The sequence below is a fragment of the Protopterus annectens genome, chromosome 1.part1 (assembly GCF_019279795.1).
Source record: "Protopterus annectens isolate FY-2018-M chromosome 1.part1, PAN1.0, whole genome shotgun sequence".
Classification (NCBI taxonomy): domain Eukaryota; kingdom Metazoa; phylum Chordata; order Ceratodontiformes; family Protopteridae; genus Protopterus; species Protopterus annectens.
Genome location: NC_056726.1, coordinates 998019023 through 998042344, shown reverse-complemented (window position 1 = coordinate 998042344; position 23322 = coordinate 998019023). Strand labels below are relative to the sequence as shown.

General features: G+C 43.2%; 1 protein-coding gene across 2 annotated transcripts in view; it reads left to right on the top strand.

Annotated features, from left to right (window-relative positions):
• The window catches only part of NDUFA3 (NADH:ubiquinone oxidoreductase subunit A3), a 155845-nt gene extending 134134 nt beyond the window's left edge, over positions 1-21711 (top strand). For both annotated transcript variants that reach the window (XM_044079575.1, XM_044079581.1), the window contains exon 4: positions 21544-21711. In XM_044079575.1, coding sequence (XP_043935510.1) covers positions 21544-21635 — 92 coding nt within the window. In that variant the 3' untranslated portion in view covers positions 21636-21711. The remainder of the gene's footprint in view (positions 1-21543) is intronic.
• The last annotated feature ends 1611 nt before the right edge of the window (positions 21712-23322 follow it).

The window sequence follows — 23322 nt, the reverse complement described above, 5'->3', positions numbered from 1 at the left end:
CCTCTTCAGACAGGCTTCAGAGGGGTAGATATAGATGCTCCAGAGGAAGACCTCAAAGTCAAGCCTCTTATAGATCAAGACAGTGGACTGCTTCCACCCCTAGGGCAGGAGAGGACAGGTCACAAACTCAAAGGAAACAAACTCAATGACTCCCTCTGTTGGGTTACAGGAACTTCTTGCCTGGAAGCCCCTCTCTGAGGAAACTCACTTTTTTATCAAAATTGGACTCAAATAACCCAAGACAAGTGGGTTTTGGATGTGGTTTTAAGAGGTTACAAATTCCATTTTCATACCTTGCCAAGGCCAAGCGGATGGCCAGACCTTCCAAAGCATCAATGGACGGAGGCCTTAAACCAGGTGGAAGCTCTTTTGGCTATGAATGCCATAGAACTGGTTCCACTTTCAGAGATGGGAAAAGGTTTTTACTCAAGGCTCTTTCTAGTCCCAAGGAAGCAAAACTCATGGAGACCCATTCTGGATCTGTCGGTCTTGAACACCTTTCTAGAGATTCCAAAATTCAAGATGCTTACTCTACAGCAGCTACTTCCAATGCTGTCCAAAGATTCATGGATGGTAACTTTGGATTTAAAGGAGGCATATTTACACATTCCCATCAGGCAGGATCGCAGAAAATACCTCAGGTTCAAGGCCGGATCAAGGCACTTTCAATTCTCTGCGCTGCCCTTTGGATTGTCTACTGCTCCCAGGGTCTTCACCAAATGCCTGGCTCCAGTAGTAGCTTACTGCAGACTCAAGGGAATTCAAATTTACCCTTATCTGGACGATTGTCTAATTCAGGCAGACAGCAAGGATGTCTTACTCCAGCATCTAGAATTTGTACAGAACTTGTACAGAACCACCTCAAGTTCCTGGGATTCTCTGTAAACATAAAAAAGTCAAATTTGACACCATCACAACACATAACTTTTCTGGGTGCTCTTCTAAACACCACAACCCAGATGGCATTTCTGACACCCGAAAAACAATTACAGCTGGCTTCAACTTTCAAAACCTTGGCAACTTTAACTCAACTATCTGCAAGGAAATTCCTGCAGGCTTTGGGTTACATGGCATCCTGCATCCTTCTCGTACCATATGCAAGACTACACATGAGGGAAAATACAGTGGTACCTAAAAAGTGTATGGTCTCAGCATTGCCACAGTCTAGACATACTGATCACCGTCGTTCTTTGCCTTCAAAAGGAATTTCTTTGGTGGTCCAGGGCATGTGCCCTAAACAAAGGGAAACCCTTCTGTCTGCCTCCTGCCACTCAGATTCTAACCACGGATGCCTCGGATTATGCTTGGGGAGCCCAATTTCAGGGCAACTGTCTGCAGGGCCTTTGGACAAAGGATCAGAAGCACCTGCATATCAATTTAAAGGAGATGTTAGCCATTCAGAAAGCTCTATTGGCCTTCAGGAATCTTTTACAACCAGGACAACTACTAATACGGACAGACAACACCACAGTTATGTGGTACATAAACAAGCAAGGGGGATCTCATTCCTACCCCCTTTGCAGACTAGCCATGGATTTATGGAACTCAGCTCTAGCTTACAATCTGGATCTTCAAGCTCAGATGTTCTTCATCTCACATTGCTGCAGTCCTTACACTTGGGTAGTCCACTGTCCTCGGTCGGCCCGAATATCAAAGTATAAGGCTGACGTCGGTCAAGGTGCATTAGACTGACATCAGGACGTCAGGGTACAAATGCGCATGACCGACGTCATATCCTCAGTCTTTTTTGCCGCATGGTCCGATGCAGAAGCAGCGTTGCAAGTGCCGTTCGGCGTTCTGAAATTTTTCAATTGAGTTTCAGACCGAGTCAAAGTTGGCTAAGTACCCGTTGGGGAATATTTTAGTTTTTCTTGCCTCAGTGGTTTACCGGATGTCAGAAAAAGTGAATAACTGTATTTCTTGTGGGAAACAGATACCGCATAGAGATTATCATACTTTGTGTATTCCTTGTTTAGGGCCTGAGCACGGCGTTGTTGGGTGTCGCTTTTGTGCTAGATTCAATAAGCGCACTATTAAGAGAAGGTTAGATTGTGCCAGGTTAGTCTTGAGCGGTGCAATTATAATATGCCGTCGGATGCTCCGGCCCGCTTCTTCAAGAAGCGCAAGGATAAGGCAGCTAAGCCCAGGTTAGACGAGTCGTCCGTGCGGACGCCGGTTCTTTAGAGGTGTCGGTGGAGCCGGTGGTTCCACCGGAGGTTTCTCTGGAGTCCCAGGGGGAGACCTTGTTATTGCAAGATGTGGCCTCTCAGGAGGCAGGTCAGGCTGAAGGGGCTTCTCAGGTCACTGTACTCCCCTCCCTTCCCAGGGTGGTTAGGCCTTCTCCTTCTGTTTCCAAGGCTTCTCCCAGAGGCAGGCCAGGTTTAGCTTCAGTTGGTGTCACTCCTAGTTCTTCAGGATCTGTGCCCAAGAAGCATATGCTTAAAATGGCAGAAGATTTGATTACCTTGATTAGGGGTTCTTTGCCCCCTCCTGATAAGAGGCCTAGGGTGGAACCTGAGTTGGGGAGTTTTGAGCAGGCTTCAGATGTTTCAGAGTCTTGGCTGAAGACTTGCAGGAGTACTCTCCTTATTCTGATTCTGATGTGGATGATTCTACTCCTTCTGCTTCTCCTCCTGAGGATTTTTCTTTTTCAGAGACTCTTCATTCCATGAGGGAGCATTTTAAGTGGGAAGGTCAGGACTTCTCTGATTCCAGGAAAAGGCTTAGGGAATTTTTGTTTCTACCCCAGCATAGACCTTTGGCTATACCTCCTGTTCTGGATGTTGTGGAGGATGTGTTTGCGGAGGCCTCTCTTAATCCTGATTCTTTGCCTCCTGCTCCTGTTAAGCCGGATGGGTATTATAGGGTGCCTGAAGCTCATAAGTATCTTCCTAGGGCAGACCCAGAAACTGTTAGTCAGGGGCCTAAGGGTGTTAAGGCTTCTGTTGTTAAAAATCCGGTTCCTCCAGATAAAGAGGCCAGGGCTTTGGATAGATGGGGAAAGAAAGTCTATACTTCTTCTACTCTTGCTATGAGGGCTCTGAATTGCCAGTTTCACATGTTGAAATACCAAAACTATCTACTGTCTCAATTGAAGTCTAAGGTAGATGCTCTGGCGGAAGGTATTGACTGTAAAGAGTTACAAGATTTGGTACATGTCTCTGAACAAGTGGGTAAGCATTCTTTGCAATGTGGTTTTGATGCTGTACAGGCCTCGTCTAGGGTGGCTGCCACTGGATCAGTTCTTCGCAGGCACGCCTGGCTAAGGGATCAGAATTTAGCTGACCATGTTAAGACAAGGATTTTAGATGCTCCTTTACAATCTGATGTGTTATTTGGTTCACCTGTTGAGACAGTCTTAAAGAAAATGGAGGATAAGGCTAAGTCTATGCAGACTGTTAAAGATTTTTTGCAGGTTCAGCCTCCGAAGTTTAGCAGAAATTGGCCTACCAAGGGGTGGACGTATTCTTCTTATGATTCCCAGTCTAGGGGTAGGTCTAGACGTGGTAGGGGCAGAGCTCAGGGCTCTTTCAGGCCTAGAACAGGGAGTTCACCTGCACAGTCTTCGGGTGAGGGCAGGGGTCAGTCCTTTCGTAAACAGACCCAATGACCTACCTTTTCAGCTGCCAGAGCCTTCTCGTCTGGCAGCACCTTTGGGAGGAAGGTTGGCACTTTTCAAGGTAAATTGGAGTTTAATTACCCAAGACAGATGGGTATTGGATATCATACACCAAGGTTACAGGTTTTATTTCCATACCTTGCCTCCTTTCAAAGGCATGCCAGACGATGTTCTTCGTTTTCCCTTGCTGCAGTCCTGACAATTGGGTATAGTCCGCGTCCCAGTCGGCCCGAATACCAGAGTATAAGGCTGACGTCGGTCATGGCGCCTTAGACTGACGTCAGTACGTCAGGGTACTAATGCGCATGACCGACGTCATTTCCTCAGTCTTTTTTGCCGCATGGTCCGATGCAGAAGCAATTTTGCGAGTGCAGGTTGGCGTTCTGAGATTTTCAAACCGGAGTTTCAGACCGATACAGAGTTGGCTAGTAACCCGTTGAACATTTTGGTTTTTCTTGCCTCAGTATTTAACCGGATGTCAGAAAAAGTGAATAACTGTATTTCTTGTGGGAAGCAGATACATAGGGATTATCATACATTGTGTATACCTTGTTTAGGGCCTGAGCACGGCGTTGTTGGTTGCCGCTCTTGTGCTAGATTTAATAAGCGCACTATTAAGAGGAGGCTTGATTGTGCTAGGTTAGTGTTTGGGAAGCGTTGCAATTATACTATGCCGCCGGATGCTCCGGCGCCTGCTTCATCTAAGAAGCGCAAGGACAAAACAGTGAAGTCTAGGGGTGAGGAACCGGCAGTCCCGGACGCCGGTCCTTTAGAAGGCTCAGGGAGCCAGAGGTTTTGCCAGGAGTCTCTGGAGTCTCAGGCAGATACTTTACTGTTACAGGATGTGCCCTCTCAGGAGGTAGGCCAGGCTGAGGGGCTTCTCAGGTAACTGTTCTTCCCTCTCTTCCCAAGGTAGTTAGGGCCTCTCCTTCTGTTGCCAAAGCTTCTTTTAGAGGAAGGCCAAGTTCAGCCTCTGTAGGGGCTTCTCCTAGCATTTCGGGCTCTGTGCCTAAGAAACATATGCTTAAAATGGCAGAAGATTTGATTACTCTGATTAGAGGTTCTATGCCCCACCTGATAAGAGGCCTAGGGTGGAACAGGAGTTTGATAGTTTTGAACAGTGTTCACAGGCTTCAGAGTCTTCTGTGGAAGACTTGCAAGAGTTTCCTACTTATTCTGATTCTGATGTGGATGATTCCACTCCTTCAGCTTCTCCTCCTGAGGATTTTTCATTTTCAGAGACTCTTCACTCCATGAGGGAGCACTTTAAATGGGAAGGCCAAGATTACTCTGACTCCAGAAAAGGCTTAGGGAATTCTTGTTTTGCCCCAGCATAGGCCCTTAGCTATTCCTCCTGTGTTGAATGTGGTGGAGGATGTTTTTGCAGAGGCTTCTCTGAACCCTGATTCCTTGCCTCCTGCTCCTGTTAAGCCTGATAGGTATTATAGGGTGCCCAAGCTCATAAGTATTTGTTTAAGAGTCCCAGGGCGACCCAGAAACTGTTTCTCAGGGGCCTAAAGGTGTTAAAGCTTCTGTGGTTAAAAATCCTGTACCCTCTGATAAAGAGGCAAGGGCTTTGGACAGGTGGGGTAAGAAAGTATATACTTCTTCCACTCTAGCCATGAGGGCGTTGAATTGTCAGTTTCATATGCTGAAATATCAGAATTATCTCCTTTCACAATTGAAATCTAAGGTGGATGCTTTGGCAGAAGGTATTGAGTGTAAAGAATTGCTGGATTTGGTTCATGTGTCTGAACAAGTGGGTAAGCATTCTTTGCAGTGTGGTTTTGATGCTGTTCAGGCCTCCTCGAGGGTGGCTGCTACTAGTTCTGTTCTTCGCAGACATGCATGGTTGAAGGATCAGAATTTAGCTGAGCATGTTAAGACCAGGATTTTGGATGCTCCTTTACAGTCTGATGTGTTGTTTGGACCGCCTGTGGAAGCAGTTTTAAAGAAAATGGAGGACAAAGCTAAGTCTATGCAGACTGTTAAAGATTTTTGCAGGTGCAGCCTCCAAGTTTAGTAGAAATTGGCCTGCTAAGGGGTGGACATATCCTGCTTATGGTTCCCAGTCTAGGGGTAGGTCTAGACGTGGTAGGGGCAGGGCTCAAGGTTCTTTAGGCCTAGATCAGACAGTTCACCTGCTCAGACTTCTGGTGAGGGCAGGGGTCAGTCCTTTCGTAAGCAGAACCAATGACCTGCCTTTTCAGCTGCCAGTGGACTCTCGTCTGGCAGCTCCTTTGGGAGGAAGATTGTCTCTTTTCAAAGAAAATTGGGATTTAATCACTCAAGACAGATGGGTGCTGGATATCATTCATCACGGTACAGATTTTATTTCCACACAATGCCCCTTTCACAGGCATGCCAGATGTTCCTCCTCCACAAAGAAAAGAGGCTCACAAGCAAGTTTCTCAGTTACTCCAGATAGGGGCTATTCAGCCAGTCCCTGTAGCAGAAAGGGGCTTATTTTATTCTCGGCTGTTCCTAGTACCAAAGAAGGGGAACACGTGGAGACCAATTTTGGATTTATCTATCCTCAACACTTATCTGGACATTCCCAAGTTCAAGATGTTGACGTTACAGCAACTGTTACCTCTGCTGGGCAAGGATCACTGGATGGTAACTTTGGATCTCAAGGAAGCTTACCTTCATGTGCCCATAAGGCTAAGTTGCAGAAAGTATCTGCGGGTTCGAACTGGAGATTTTCATTATCAGTTCTCTGCATTGCCCTTTGGCTTATCTACTGCGCCCAGAGTATTCACAAAGGTTCTGGCTCCAGTGATAGCTTACTTCAGGCTTCAAGGCATTCAAATTTATCCTTACTTGGAGGACTGCCTGATTCTGGCTCAAGAAAAGGAACACCTTCTACAGCATCTGGAATATGTCATAGCAGTGCTAAGATGCCTAGGGTATTCTGTGAACGAAATAAAGTCCAGTCTAGTACCCTCTCAAGACATGTGCTTTCTGGGTGTGAGACTGAATACAGCAGTCCAGATGGCCTTTTTAACCCCGGACAAACAAAAGAGTCTGTCACTTTACTTCCATCAACTATCTCATCAGTCCGTGCTGACTGCAAGGACAGTCCTTCAAGCATTAGGGTTCATGGCATCTTGTATTCTGGTGCTTCCCAATGCCAAACTGCATATGAGGAAGCTGCAATGGTATCTCAAAATGTATGGACACAGCACTGCCAAGATTTGGACACTGTCATTCAAATAATACCTTGCCTTCAAAAGGAATTCTTGTGGTGGGCTCAGGAATGTCACCTAAACAAGGGACTCTCTGTGACCCGGCCAGAGGCGAGTCAGATTTTAACGACAGATGCCTCGGACACTGCTTGGGGAGCTCATCTAAATGGAAAGTGGATACAAGACAAGTGGCCTGCCAGACTACAGCATCTACATATCAACATGAAGGAGATGTTAGCAGTCCAGTTTGCATTGATGGCTCTCAAGGAGTTACTTCTTCCAGGGCAGGTGTTGATTCTAACAGACAACACAACTGTCATGTGGTACATCAACAAGCAAGGGGAACACATTCTTATCCTCTATGCAGGCAAGCAATGATTTTATGGGACACTGCGTTAAGCCTGCAACTGACTCTTCAGGCAAGGTTTCTGCCAGGAGCACAGAACTCCTAGCAGATGTATTAAGCAGACAAATCATGGATCCCCACGAGTGGAAACTGGATCTTCATGTATTTCAGAAATTGACAGTGTCATGGGGAACTCCAGACATAGATCTGTTCGCTTCTCCACTAAACCACCAGCTGCCAAAGTATTGCACAAAGGGTTTCATCACACAGCTTGGAAAGTGGATGCTCTGTCTTTCAGTTGGAAAAACCTTCATGTCTATGCCTTTCCACCTCTACCTCTTCTTTCAAAGGTATTACTAAAGGTCAGACAGGACAGGCCAAGGATGATTTTGATAGCTCCAGATTGGCCTCGGCAACACTGGTACCCACTTCTAAGGAGTCTTGTAAAGAAGCCTCCATGGCCTTTACCTCTGATTCCTCATCTGTTATCTCAGAAGGACGGCCATCTGCTCAATGTCAAGCTTCAATCTCTTCATCTCACAGCTTGGCATATTCTGTGTTGAAGCATGGTAGGTCTCAGCTTCCTCAACAAGTTTTAAATGTGATTATGGAAGCTAGAAGGCCTAGTACTAGGAGAGTGTACGCAGAGAAATGGAAGAGATTTTTATTTTGGAGTACAGCAAAGAATTTGAAGATTTCAGAGCCTAATTTGAGTGTGGCTCTTCAATATCTTACTGAATTATTGGATAAAGGTTTGTCTTTCTCTTCCATAAAGATTCATGCTGCAGCAATTTCAGCTCACTATGATTGTGACCCACCTTTGTTTTCGCATCCTTTGTTCAAGCAGTTTCTTAGAGGGCAAAGAATATAAGACCCCCGTGAGAGCTCCTACTCCTGCTTGGGATCTCAATTTTGTGTTGGAAAAACTTACTCTACAACCTTTTGAGCCTGCAGCTACTGCTGAATTGAAATATTTGTCATGGAAGACTGCTTTTTTGTTGGCTATTACTTCTGCAAGAAGGGTGTCTGAGTTGCAGGCCCTTATGGCAGTAGAGCCTTTTTTGATTTTCCATAAGGACAGGGTATCATTACGTACTAATCCTTCCTTTATGCCTAAGGTGGTTTCTAGTGTGGCTTTAAACCAAACTATTCATTTGCCTACGTTTTTTGCAGATCCTCAAAATAAAGGGGAAAAGATTTTGCACACTTTAGATGTACACAGGCAATTGCGTTATTATCTGAGCAGGACTAAAGATTTTAGGCAATCTCAGCAGTTACTTGTTTCTTTTGCTTTGAGTTCACAGGGCAAGCCTGTGTCGAAACAAACTATTTCTAGGTGGATTGGCTTTTGCATTGCATTTTGTTATTCCCATCATGGCAAAGAGGTTCCAGCTGGGATTAGGCCTCATTCCACTAGGGCTACTGCCACTTCAACAGCATTTCTAAGGGGGGTGGCAACTAAGGATATTCTGGAAGCAGCTACTTGGAGTTCAGTGCATACTTTCTCTAGGCATTATCACCTGCCTATATACTCTAAGACTAGAGCTGGTTTTGCCACAGCTGTTTTACAAGGCATGTTGTCAGCTCCTGCTACTTTATAGTTTGCCAGCCTCCCTTACCTCTGCTTTGGGATTCTACCCAATTGTCAGGACTGCAGCAAGGGAAAACGAAGAACATAGTACAGTTTTGTACCTACCATAAATGTAGATGTTAGGATTCCTTGCTGCAGTCCAATTCCCTCCTTCCCTCTGTGTTTCAGGGTGGTTGTGTAGGTGAGTTTACATGCTTATATTTTTATATGTATTACTGTATATATTGTACATGTTTTTTGGTGCAGGTTGTTTTGGGACTTGTCTTTTGGGTCTTCTGACATCTGGCGCAAGAAAAGACTGAGGAAATGACCTCCGCCGTGCGCATTAGTACCCTGACGCACTGTCAGTCTAAGCGCCATGACCGGCGCCAGCCTTACTCTGGTATTCGGGCCGACTGGGACGCGGACTATACCCAATTGTCAGGACTGCAGCAAGGGAATCCTCGAACATCTACATTTATGGTAGGTACAAAACTGTACTTTCCTCCTCAGCAAAGAATAGAGGCTCACAAACAGATTTCTCTGCTGCTCCAAATGGGAGCCATACAACCGGTCCCTCTGTCAGAAGTGGGCCTAGGATTTTATTCTCGCCTGTTCCTAGTACCAAAGAAGGGGAACACGTGGAGACCAATTTTGGATTTATCTATCCTCAACACTTATCTGGACATTCCCAAGTTCAAAATGTTGACGTTACAACAGCTTTTACCTCTGCTGGGCAAAGATCACTGGATGGTGACTCTGGATCTCAAGGAGGCTTACCTTCATGTTCCTATCAGGCTAAGTTGCAGGAAGTATCTACGTTTTCGGGCTGGGACTTCGCATCATCAGTTCTCTGCATTGCCCTTTGGCTTATCTACTGCGCCCAGAGTGTTCACGAAGGTTCTGGCTCCAGTGATAGCTTTCTTCAGCCTAAGAGGAATACAGATCTATCCTTATTTGGACGATTGCCTGATTCTGGCTCAAGGAAAGGACGAACTTCTTCATCATCTACACTATGTGATAGCAGTGCTAAGGTGCCTGGGGTATTCTGTGAACGAAATAAAGTCCAGTCTAGTACCCTCTCAGGACATGTGCTTTCTGGGTGTGAGACTGAATACAGCATCCCAGATGGCCTTTTTTGACCCCGGACAAACAAAAGAATCTTTCTCTTTACTTCCATCAATTGTCTCATCAGTCCAGGCTGACTGCAAGGACAGTCCTTCAAGCCTTGGGGTTCATGGCATCTTGTATTCTGGTGCTTCCCAATGCCAAACTGCATATGAGGAAGCTACAATGGTATCTCAAAAATGTATGGACACAGCACTGCCAAGATATGGACACTGTCATTCAGATAATACCTTGCATTCAAAAGGAATTTTTGTGGTGGGCTCAGGAATGTCACCTAAACAAGGGACTCTCTGTGACCCGGCCAGAGGCGAGTCAGATTCTAACGACAGATGCCTCAGACAAAGCTTGGGAAGCTCATCTAAATGGAAAGTGGATACAAGACACGTGGCCTGCCAGACTTCTGCTTCTACATATCAACCTGAAGGAGATGTTAGCAGTCCAATTTGCATTAATAGCTTTCAAGGATTTACTTCTTCCAGGGCAGGTGTTGATTCTAACAGACAACACAACTGTCATGTGGTACATCAACAAGCAAGGGGGAACTCATTCCTATCCTCTGTGCAGACAAGCAATGATTTTGTGGGAGACTGCTCTCAGTTTAAAGCTAAATCTACAGGCAAGGTTTCTGCCGGGAGCACAGAACTCCTTAGCAGATGTGTTGAGCAGACAAATTATGGATCTCCACGAGTGGAAATTGGATCCTCATGTATTTCAGAAATTGACAGTGTCATGGGGAACTCCAGACATAGATCTGTTCGCTTCTCCACTAAACTACCAACTGCCAAAGTTTTGCACAAAAAGTTTTCATCCCACAGCTTGGAAAGTGGATGCTCTTTCCTTCAATTGGAGCAATCTTCATGTGTATACGTTTCCACCTCTGCCTCTCCTCCCAAAGGTACTTCTGAAGGTCAGACAGGACAAGCCAAAGATGATTTTAATAGCTCCAGATTGGCCTCGACAGCATTGGTACCCACTACTGAGAAGTCTGGCAGGAGCCTCCATGGCCTTTACCTTCGATTCCTCACCTGCTGTCTCAGGAGCACAGTCATTTACTCAATGTCAAACTTCACTCTCTTCACCTGACAGCCTGGCATATTCTGTTTTAAACCCTGGAGGGTTTCAGCTTCCACAGCAAGTTTTGAATGTTATTTTGGAGGCCAGAAGACCTAGTACAAGGAAAGTGTACGCAGATAAATGGAAGAGATTTTTATTTTGGAGTGCAGCAAAAGCATTTGATGTTTCTAAGCCTAATTTAAGTGTGGCTCTTCAATATCTTACTGAGTTACTGGACAAAGGTTTGTCCTTCTCTTCTATTAAGATTCATGCTGCAGCAATTTCTGCTCACTATGATTGTGACCCACCATTGTTTTCTCATCCTTTGTTTAAGCAATTCCTTAGAGGGGCAAAGAATATAAGACCCATGAGAGCTCCTACTCCTGCTTGGGATCTCAATTTTGTGTTGGAGAAACTCACTCTACAACCTTTTGAGCCTGCAGCTACTGCTGAGTTGAAATATTTATCATGGAAGACTGCTTTTTTGTTGGCCATTACCTCTGCGAGAAGGGTTTCTGAATTACAGGCCCTTATGGCAGTTGAGCCTTTCTTAATTTTCCATAAGGATAGGGTATCTTTGCGTACTAATCCTTCCTTTATGCCTAAAGGGGTTTCTAGTGTGGCTTTAAACCAAACTATTCATTTGCCTACCTTTTATGCAAACCCCCAAAATAAAGGGGAAAAGATTTTGCACACTTTGGATATACACAGGCAGTTGCGATATTATTTGAGCAGAACGAAAGGGTTCAGGCAGTCTCAGCAGTTTGTTTCTTTTGCTTTGAGTTCTCAGGGCAAGCCTGTGTCAAAACAAACTATTTCTAAGTGGATTGGGTTGTGCATTGCTTTCTGTTATTCCCATCATGGCAAGGAGGTTCCAGCTGGGATTAGGCCTCATTCCACTAGGGCTACTGCCACTTCAACAGCTTTTTTAAGGGGGGTGGCAACTAAAGATATCCTGGAGGCAGCTACTTGGAGTTCAGTCCATACTTTCTCTAAGCATTATCACCTTCCACTTTACTCTAAATCTAGGGCTGGTTTTGCCACTGCTATTTTACAGGGCATTTTGGCAGCTCCTGCTTCTTTATAGTTGTGCCATCCTCCCTTACCTCTGCTTTGGGATTCTACCCAAGTGTAAGGACTGCAGCAATGTGAGATGAAGAACATAGTACAGTTTTGTACCTACCATAAATGTAGATGTTTGAAGATCCACATTGCTGCAGTCCAATTACTCCCTCCTTCCCCTCTGTAGTTAGAGGCGGTTGTGTGGGTTGGATTGTAAATATTGTGTATATTGTATATATTGTACATATTATTAGTGCTAGGGTGGTTTGTTGGTTGTTTTGTTGTCTTTGTGATTTGACCTTTCTTGTTAGGGTCTTCTGACATCTGGGGCAAGAAAAGACTGAGGATATGACGTCGGTCATGCGCATTTGTACCCTGACGTCCTGATGTCAGTCTAATGCGCCTTGACCGACGTCAGCCTTATACTTTGATATTCGGGCCGACCGAGGACAGCGGACTACCCAAGTGTAAGGACTGCAGCAATGTGGATCTTCGAACATCTACATTTATGGTAGGTACAAAACTGTACTTTTCTACCAGGGAAACAAAACTTCCTGGCAGACAGTCTGAGCAGAAACCTTTCGGATCCACACGAATGGATGCTGGACACCAAAATATTCAGGATGATAACAGCAGTCTGGGGATGTCCTCACATAGACCTCTTTGCATCCCATCTCAATCATCAACTACAGAATTTTTGCACCAGGACTTTCCACAGAAAAGCTTGGAAAGTGGATGCCCTGTCATTGAGTTGGAGGAACCTCTCGGGATATGCCTTTCCACCTCTTCCTCTTCTTCCACAGGTCTTATTGAAGATAAAACAGGACAAGCCCAAGATGATAATCTTGCTGGCTCCAAATTGGCCTCGGCAGTTTTGGTATCCAACGCTAAAAAGCCTATGCCTGGAGCCCCCTTGGGTTTTACCTCAGTCTCCGAACCTTCTGTCCCAACATCAGGGTCAGGTTCTACACTCTCATGTCAGAGCTCTCTGCCTGGCAGCCTGGTTAATCCAGGACCTTTGATTTCTTCTTTACTACCCAAGCAGGTTATGGATGTCATTTTGGAAGCCAGACGTCCTAGCACTAGAAAATCTTATGCAGGAAAATGGAAAAGATTTTGTTCCTGGATGCAGGCTCAGGATTCTGATCCTCTTCTTCCTAACATTACTTTAATTTTACTTTACTTGACAGATCTCTTACATAAGGGTCTCTCTTTCTCTTCCATTAAGATACATGCCTCTGCTATTTCTGCTCATTATAATACAGACCTTCCTATATTTTCCTATCAGCTCATGAGACAGTTTCTCAGAGGAGCTAAGAACTTAAGACCTCCTAGATCTCCTCCCATTCCTGCTTGGGATCTCAACTATGTTTTGGAAAAACTAACCTTGCCTCCTTTTGAGCCTGCTGCCTCTTCTGACATCAAGTTTTTATCTTGGAAGACAGCTATTCTGTTAGCAGGAAGATGGAAGGTGCAAACGTAACTAATAATGCAAAAACATGCACCAAAACCCAGCGGTAGTGCGAAATTAGGGCTAAAAGTTTTGCTGTACTCAAAAGTTGTAGTGAGCAATAACCAGCTCAAAGCAGTAATCCAAAACACACGATTTATTAGGAATGAACCAGACGTACACACAGTAGGCTTCACGTTTCGTCAAAAACTTCATCAGAATAATGAACAGTCATCTGTCACACTTGCGTAGACCGAGAACCACAGGTCAATATATATCAGCTCTCCATCTGTACGATGAATGGCCTTCAATCCCTTTAAACTTGCAAATTGCTATTCTGTTAGCCCTAACCTCTGCCAGGAGAGTTTCAGAGTTACAAGCTCTTATGGCTGTGGAACCTTATATTATTTTTCATCAAGACAGGGTATCTTTGAGGACTAATCCTACTTTCATGCCTAAGGTGGTTTCCAAAGTGGCTTTAAATCAAACTATCCACTTGCCAACCTTTTTCCCCACTCCTCAAAATAAAGGGGAAAGGATCTTACATTCCTTGGATGTACACAGACAACTATGTTTTTACCTGGACAGAACCAGGGTAATCAGAAAATCAGAACAATTGTTTGTTTCTTATGCTTCAAGTTCCCAAGGTAAAGCCATTTCAAAACCGACCATTTCTAAATGGATTGCTCATGGAATCAAATTTTGTTATTCACACCATGGAAAGCAATTCCAGGGAGTATACGGACTCATTCCACCAGAGCTGCTGCCACTTCTGCGGCCTTCCTCAGGGGAGTTCCTACCAAAGACATTTTGGAAGCTGCAACTTGGAGTTCAGTGCATACTTTTTATAAGCACTACAATCTACCTCTCTATTCTAAGTCTAGGGCAGGCTTTGCCTCTGCAGTCTTGCAGGGCCTTTTAGCCGCCCCTTCTTCTTTATGACCACCTCCCTTTCTTTCAGCTTTGGGATTCTACCCTACAGTCATAACTGCAACAGTGAAACACGATGAACATAGTACAGTTGTGTACACCTACCATAAATGTAGATGTTCGAGTGTCTTCACTGTTGCAGTCTGGGTTTCCCTCCCTCCTATCCCATCTTGTTTTCATTTTTGTGTGGTTCCTTTTTTCACCATTCTTCTGAGGTGTATTTGCAAAGGATATGGGACCTTTTTCATTTTGGGACTCCTGACATCTGGGGCAAGAAAAACTGGAGAAGATGGTGTCGGCTGTCAGCTTTGTACTCCTGGCACTCTGACGTCAGGGAGCATGGTTGAACAGCCGACGCCAGACCTAGACTTTGGGATTCTGGCCGACCGAGGACTGCCTGCCGGCAGGGGAGAACCCTACAGTCATGACTGCAACAGTGAAGACACTCTTAACGTCTACATTTATGGTAGGTGTACACAACTGTACTTTACCGCTCTGCGGGCATTACTGCAACACACCCTTTGCACTGATTCAGTATCCATGTACACAGCTCCATATTAATAGTGTGCCTTCATTAATATGCAGGGGACGTTGCTGAGAGGGAGATGCGGACATGGATACCATTTACTCCATGTAGGAATAACTGCATTCCTACATGGAGTTTATTAAATCTGGGGGTATGTCATAAAGTGATAATTTAATAAAAATGTTTCTTGTTTAAATAAAAAAAATCCTTATCTGCATAGATGACCTGAGACTTACCTTATTGGACTATATGATAAAAAGAGACATTATGGATCTCTCTCAGCATGTAACACACAGATATGTGCCTTGCACTGAGCAGCATTCTACTTTCACCTAGGATGATGCCACAGTATGAACAAAAAATGATCAAGCTTAACAACTGGCTTAGTTTTTTGTGTCACTCCAGGGAGCTCCAATACTTATCAGCATGGGAGGACATGGTTAGTGGACTGTGTTGCTTTGCCAAAGATGGTCTGCAGCTTTCTCCCTGGGCTTTCAAATATTGCCTAAAACCTTATACACCCTCTGACATTGCCTAAAAAGATCTAAAAATGATAAAATACTAACGCAGCGTCAAAAAATAAAAAAATCAATGCATCCTGAAGGTACTACTGCTCAATACCAGGAGACTAAACAAGAAGCTTGACACCCTACAGTCTGTCCTCAGTCTGGAGAATGTAGACATCTGTGCTGTTACTGGGACTTGGTTTAAACCTGCAGAGAGTGCTCTGGCAGTAAAACTGAAACTTCCTAGGAAGTCTGCCCTTGAGTTTCATTATCTACCCGCCTCTAGCTGAACACTCAGTCACACACACACTCAAATGCATACGTTGATTGCTCACTGTTGTGTTTTTGCTGTATTTCAAAGTTGGCATATGCTTTTTTCCAGCATCACCCAGCACCATTATTGTCACTCTTCAGCAGCCTTATAAAATTAAGCAACTTGCTCATGCTCTTTCACTTTACCAACATAATGAGCTACATTGACTGTTGCTGGGACACTAAATATTGCTGCCTCATTGTGTCTTCGAGTTCTGCATGGTCTGCCAACTCTTCAAAACTTCAGGTATTCTTGAGTTTTCAGGAAGCATTTTAAAACCTTTATACACTCTCTACCAAGTAAGTTACTTTGCTTTCTTTAGGCTAACATCTACAGAACTAAAACTTTTTATTGTACATGGTTTTACAATCATTAGTGGAACAGCTAAGGGAGACTGCCCTCCTCTGGGAGCCACACAAGACTTTTCAGGCATTGGCCACTGATGAGGGCCCTTAGTACTCTCAGCAACCACTTCTGCTCATTCTAGTCCAGTAGTCCCCAACCACCGGGCTGCGGACCGGTACTGGGCCAGCAGGTAAGTGAATGCCTGTATGAGCGTGTTTGTGTCTGTGTGTGTGAGCGAATGCATCCATGAAAGTAAATGAATTTGTGTGTGTGTGATCATAAGAGAGAGAGAGTGATGTGTGATTGAATGCGTAAGTGGGTGTGTGGCATGCGGGTGTGACAGACAGTGAGAATGATGTATGAATGAATGTGTAAGTGGGTGTGTGGCATGTGGGTGTGACAGAGCGATGTGTGAATGAATGCAGGTATGAATGAGGAAGTGACTCTCTGTGAGATCGGGAGAGTGAGAACGATGTGTGAATGAATGCATGTATGAATGAGGAAGTTGACTGTGTGTGTGTGAGATTGGGAGGGTGAGAGCGATGTATGAATGAGGGAGTGACTGTGTGAGAGATCGTAAAAGAGTGAGAACAATGTGTGTGAGTAAATGTGTGCATGAATCTAAAATAGACTGCGTACATGTGTTTGTGTGTGTGGGGGGGACACATGGACAAAAGGTACACAAACTTAATTGCTGCTGTTGCCAGCGATCACTCTCACTCTTCACTCTCTCTCTGTGTCACACACACACCATATCTCAACCTGTTAGTAGTGCAAAAAAATCTGGACAAAGCCTAACAGAATGGGGGGACATATAGGGACAGATTTTAAGTATTGCTCTTATAACCATAGAAAGTTGCTAGAACGACAGGATTTGTCTTGTGCATTTTTTTGAAGGATATGAGGTCAGAAATACAAATTTATATAATTATTTAGTGACTTCAGTCCTCCGATCATCCCAATGATTTGCTAGAAAATCACAAAAGTTATGAGGAATAGAACAAAACTCAGAGGGTAAAATCTGGACATTCTGTGAAAATCTGTGCAGTTGAGAGGTATGAATACCTCTCAGCCTGTTACTTAGATCAAGAAATCTGGACAAAGCCAAAAATAATGGGGGGACAAAGGCCCAAAATAGGTACCCTTTTAAGTACTGCTCTTAGAAACTTTGAAACTCGATAGAAATACAGGTTATGTATTAGTATGAATTTTCTGAAGGGTATGAAGTATGAAACTTAACTGTCATTATTTTCTGACTTCAACCTCAATGATTTGCCAGTAAGCAACAATTTTATGAGAAAAATACCAAACATATGAAATCTGTACAGTTGAGAGGTATGCTGGACAGATTTTAAATATTGCCCTTATAAACATATAATCAGTAAGGTTGCCTTTGTTTACTTACACAGTAGATCAATATTATGCTGTTAAACAGAATGTACACTTTTTTTTTTTTTTGGTAATTATTGCCAACTGTCTTTTTATTATACTTTGGAGCTTTTCTCCCCAGGTCTGGTGGCCTCATTAAACAAATGTCAAATAAATAAATACATAAATATCTACTTTGTTATGCATGCCGCGAGATGGCCGGTCCATGGAAAATTGTCTTTCATTGATACCGGTCTTTGGTACAAAAAAGCTTAGAGACCACTGTCCTAGTCCACCCCATTTCTCTGAGGCGCAGTAGATTTCACATCGAAAGAGGAAAGCTTACAGGAATCTGGCATTTTTGCCTTCCTCTGCTCTGTCGGCCATGTTCCTGAGGAGTGCATTTCTGCCTATTTGGAGATAGCCTTCTTAGTATTGTTTGACTGCTACTGAGAGGACCAGTTGTCTGAGTTTGCTTCAGTTTAAAGAATTTATCACAAAAGGCCATTGGTTACTAAACATGATCACAAAAGCATTTAAATCTTTTAGAAAACATTCTACATAGGTGTAAAACATCTCCACAGAGGTGTAGAAAAAGGTTTTAGATGTTCCTCAAAGGAGCCATAGAAACTATTGTGCTTTGGCCAGAGGCAAAGGTTCTACTCCCTCCTTTTCCTGGTTTCATATTTAACGGGAGTTTACGTTGTCTTGATTTTAGTGAGCACATTGACACTTGAACATCCAGTTTGTAACCCACTAAAGGTAACATTCTTGCTGCTACAGATTCATTGTTACAGAGCAGGGTGAGCAACTTCTGCTACATTACATCAGTTTGTGAAAGCTGTCTGGGTGGGCAGTGCAAGTGCTGCTCTTTGGTCTGTCCTTTGCAGCCATAATAATTAACAGGTTGCTATCCCTTGTGTTGGATGCCTTATAGGAGAAGGAATTTCATATGTTTCTGTATTATGATGACTAACTTCTTTGGGATCATAGCATCTTTGTTATGGAGAGATGTTAATCATTTATTACTGTTGCAGTAGCCATTATAATTTGGGACATCCTGCCAAGAATGTCTTATGTCCAGACAGTCTGCAAAGCATTAGGCTCCTTCCTTGCTCACTGTACAAGAATGTCTTGTGTCCGGACGGTCTGTGAAGCATTAGGCTCCTTCCTTGCTCACTGTACAAGAATGTCTTGTGTCCGGACGGTCTGTGAAGCATTAGGCTCCTTCCTTGCTCACTGTACAAGAATGTCTTGTGTCCGGACGGTCTGTGAAGCATTAGGCTCCTTCCTTGCTCACTGTACAAGAATGTCTTTTGTCCGGACGGTCTGTGAAGCATTAGGCTCCTTCCTTGCTCACTGTACAAGAATGTCTTGTGTCCGGACGGTCTGTGAAGCATTAGGCTCCTTCCTTGCTCACTGTACAAGAATGTCTTGTGTCCGGACGGTCTGCGAAGCATTAGGCTCCTTCCTTGCTCACTGTACAAGAATGTCTTATGTCCGGACAGTCTGCGAAGCATTAGGCTCCTTCCTTGCTCACTGTACAAGAATGTCTTGTGTCCGGACAGTCTGCGAAGCATTAGGCTCCTTCCTTGCTCACTGTACAAGAATGTCTTGTGTCCGGACAGTCTGCGAAGCATTAGGCTCCTTCCTTGCTCACTGTACACCTGCCCTTGGCACGGGTTTCTTTGCTCTCATTTTCTACTACTTTTGACTTTTTAACATGATAAATGTTTCAGGTCAAGATTTATACCTGTGACTTCTGGGATTTCGTTAACCTTAGATGTGTGTGCAATCTTGGTAACAATAATCAAAACTTGTCCATTATTTTGTGTGTGCTTCCATATACACATTTTCCAAAAAGGGAGGACAGTAAATAAGTCTTCAGTACCATCACCTGCTTCCCCTAGTTCACCAGCCAGACTTTCCTTGTAAAACTAAGAGTGCAAGTAACCGTTTGCCTTTAAAATACGCCTGCCTTTATTTGGATTGTGTTAGCATTTAGCTCTGAGCAGTTGCTCTTCAGTAGGCAGATGCCAAACAGTGTTCAGTACACCAACATTAGTATACATATGCTCAGGCTCATAAAAGAAGAGATCACCAGCAATAGGCATTTAAAATTGAATAGTGCTGTTCTTTCCACTTGGAATGTAATTATGCAAATGTAAAATAAACCTCCTAAGTGGATTAGATGCAACAAACATGCTTGTGTACAGCTCAACTAATTTTAGCTAAAGGTAGTCTGGCTGTGTGGCACAGAAGGCTGGAGCCTTTACAGCATTCAGTTAGTGGCCCAGGCACTGGGAGACTCCGGCAGGGAGTGGGATGAGTGAAGGGCTGTGGCTTTTCTTTTTTAAAATAATTGTTTTTTTTTTCTTAATTCAGCATAATTTTAGTACACTTTAGTTCACTTCTCCTGCATCTGTTTTGAAAGAACATTACTATTTTCCCAGCTTAATGCAGCATTTTCTCAGTAGCAGCAGTAAATTAGCTGACCAGGTGATAAAGAATATTTTCTGTTTTTTACATGATTGAGTTAGGTTTATTTAGTAGTCTGTGCTAGTGCTACAGGGCTATCTGTATAGTGGAAAGAGAACTGTTTTCTTGGGATAGGGTAAACCTGCAACTCCCTTCAGTCCTTTCCATGGGTGGAAGCTAAGAAGGCTTGTTGCAGACAGATGCACACTGTATTCATATGGTCAACTGAGGAACAGTTCATAGAATGCACATTATGTCAAGACAGAACTATGGGTAACAAGTTTGTGTTGGTTTGGTGACCTTTAGAATTGCAGTAGTTGGAGAGGTGTCAGAGGCACAGTCCTTCCAGTGGAGATTAAGGGTGCTTTGCCTTTTGGCCACCACAAAAAGGTGGGGATTTCAGTCTTCCTGTTAGTTCTTTTGTCTCTATTGAAAGGACTTCAACATTTTACATTTTCAAGTGATTGGATCTGTGTCTTGGGTTATTCATATGGAAACAGACATTTCCTACTTTGACTTCATTGGTGCTTTGGCACAGCAGCAGTAATGGATAAGGGATGCCTAGAGGACGATATTATGGGATTCCATTGGTAGAGGTCTTTTACCACCCAATCTCCATCCCTTCAGGGAAAGTAGATGCCAAGCACATGAATTGTTAAAGGAAAAAAGTAGTAGTGAATGCCTATTACTTCATACAAAGTATATTGCCAGTTATTGTTTTGGCACGAAATGTAAACATTACAGGCTTTTGTTTTTCCCCACAACTCAGGTACTCGGATAGACAAATAAAAACATTATTTTTGTAAGAAATAAGAATGCCATGGTCAGTCTTAGTAGTACTGACTGGTTTAGCGAAATTATGGTAGAGCTGTTTTTAAGGGTTTCTATTACATGAGCGAATGCTAGAAATAGCAAACGCTCATTTCTCTAACCCAAATTCACTTAACCACACAATATCGAAGGAATGGATCAGCGAATTCTTTCCCAGGGAAAAAATTTGCTGGGCCATTCTCTGGACTTTGCTGTTTTCACTGTGGTGCTATCTCGGAGTTTTTATATTTAAGGTGTGAGGGTCAAAGCCCCCCTCTTTATGTTGCCTGTACATTTTTTTTTTTTTAATCGAGTTTTTTTTCCCCTGGAAAAAATTTGCTGAGCCTTTCCTTCACAATTTTGTGGTTTCGTGTATTTGGGTTCGATAATAGATTGTTCGCTATTTCTAGCATTCGGTCATATAATATGAACCCATTTTTAATAATGCCACACCCTAGATTCTTTCACACAGTATGTTTAGAGGAGAATATTTGAATTTGGTTAGGCTAATCTCTGTAAGATGGTGTTAGCTGTGAGAAGGGAGAAATTTAACAAAAGATTGCATATGAGTGAGAGAGAGGACCCGGAAGTTTCCCCATCTTCAAGATTGAGATGGGAGTATTACAGGTTTTGTGTATTGCCTGCTGGATATGGGAAAATGTACAGTCTCACTGGTGCTGGTGTATTACAGCAGTACTGTATGAACAACTTACTAAAAAAATGACAGACTAGAAAATTTACAATTTAGTATGATTAAAACTGTCTTAGTGCAGTTCACAAAGTTGAAATACAAAGATCATGATTTATTACTTTCTTTGTGACTTACTTGATTTTCCCCATTTGATTCACAGTTCCTGTAAGAGATGATGGGAACATGCCAGATGTCCCAAGCCACCCCTGTGAAAAGATTGGCCCAAACCTTGAATGGCTGAAGAAGCTGTGAAACAGGATGAAACTATCTACAGAATTTCAAAAACTGATCAGACTTTTATTTAAAATAAAACTAAAATCTACATTAACACTGTGTTTGGGGTCGCCTCATTTCATGGTATTTTTCTGAGGTTGTGCACACAAATGGTTGAAAAGTCTTAAGTTATCTTTACTTTCTTTGTGAAATATGACCCGGCATTGGAATGAGGGACATTTAAGGTCTGTAAATAGCTGTGTTAGTGTAGCCTTTCAGATGTGGAAGCTGAGAGTTTTGGAGGAGCTGTGCAGGTTGATAGTGGAAGGATACTTTGAGGTTGCCTGTTGTAGAAGACCCCTTGAAATCCTTGGTTTTGGTGAATACCACGTTATAAATTTTATTCTGTATTTACAAGTATGGTAACAACCTTAGAACTTGAGTGCACACCTGATTTCATGGGGGGGAACTTACCGTCATACCTCATTCTCTCCACCAGATAGCTCTCTCTCCCCAGGTCATACTAATCTAAGTAAGACTAATAAAAGCCGAAGTACATGGGTTTCAGTACTGCAGAAGTGATGCAAGACATAAAGATGGACTAAAACACATTTTTCTTACCTTTTGCAGATTACAGCACATAATTGTTTTCATTCCTTTTTCTCATAATGTGGGTTATGATGGTATCACATGCTATCTTCCCATGGAATCCCATTGGCTTTTTTTCCACAATGATTTTTTTTGGTTGCTTTTGCTGTTTGGATTATACAGAATGGCAACTATTCCGCTATTACTGACAGCAGAGTCAAGTCTTGTCTTTTCATTTTCTCCTGTTATGTTAACTGAAGCCCAAGTATTAAGTACTGGCTTCTCTTTGTGAATACTGCCATTGATAAGTAAAACCTTATGCCTAAGGATCTACTTCATACAATACATTTTGACTTTAGTGTTGTTGAAGTTCAGTAGTGTGTGGTTTATTTTTCTCAGGATTTCATCTTGAATGGCTTTTTTTGTTTTGCTCTCTTGCATAGTAATCCGCACACGCACATTATGTTCAGGATCTGTTTTTTTTTTAATTGCTGTAGTTTGGGTTGTTCTGTTTTTCTGTAGTAAGGGAAGCTATTTTACTTTGAGTCTGTAAAAGGAAAGAAATTGAAACATGAAAATATTACCTGTAATGATACAAGTTAAGGAGTCCTTTGGTGAAGCTGTTGTAAATTGCACTTTTAAATTAATTAATTTGTTTAGTTATTTATTTATTTAACATTTGTTAACCGGGAAAGTCCAACTTGGAACAAAGCCACTTTTTAGCAGAGGCCCAGGGAGAAACACTCCAGACGCATGTCTTTGAACGTGGGAGGAAACTGGAGCACCCGGAGAAAACCACACGAACGCAGGGAGGACATGCAGACTCCACACAGAAGGCACTTCAGCCGAGAATAGCACCGGAGAACGTCTTGCTTTGAGGCGACAATGCTACCGCTGCTCCATCCAAGGCATTGAACTCCTCCTCCATTGAACTTTCCAAGTAAAAGCATAATAGGAACTGCAACTACTTAAGTGAAAATGGCAGGAAAGTCAAGGATGTGAATAAAGTATGATTTGAGAGCAGAAATTATGAAATGCTAGTAGACTTTATTGTTAAAAGAATGCTGTGCGTGTACTCTTGCAGCAGTAGCTGTGTCATCCTGTGTATGCCATTATTAAGGTGTAAAAACACCTTATT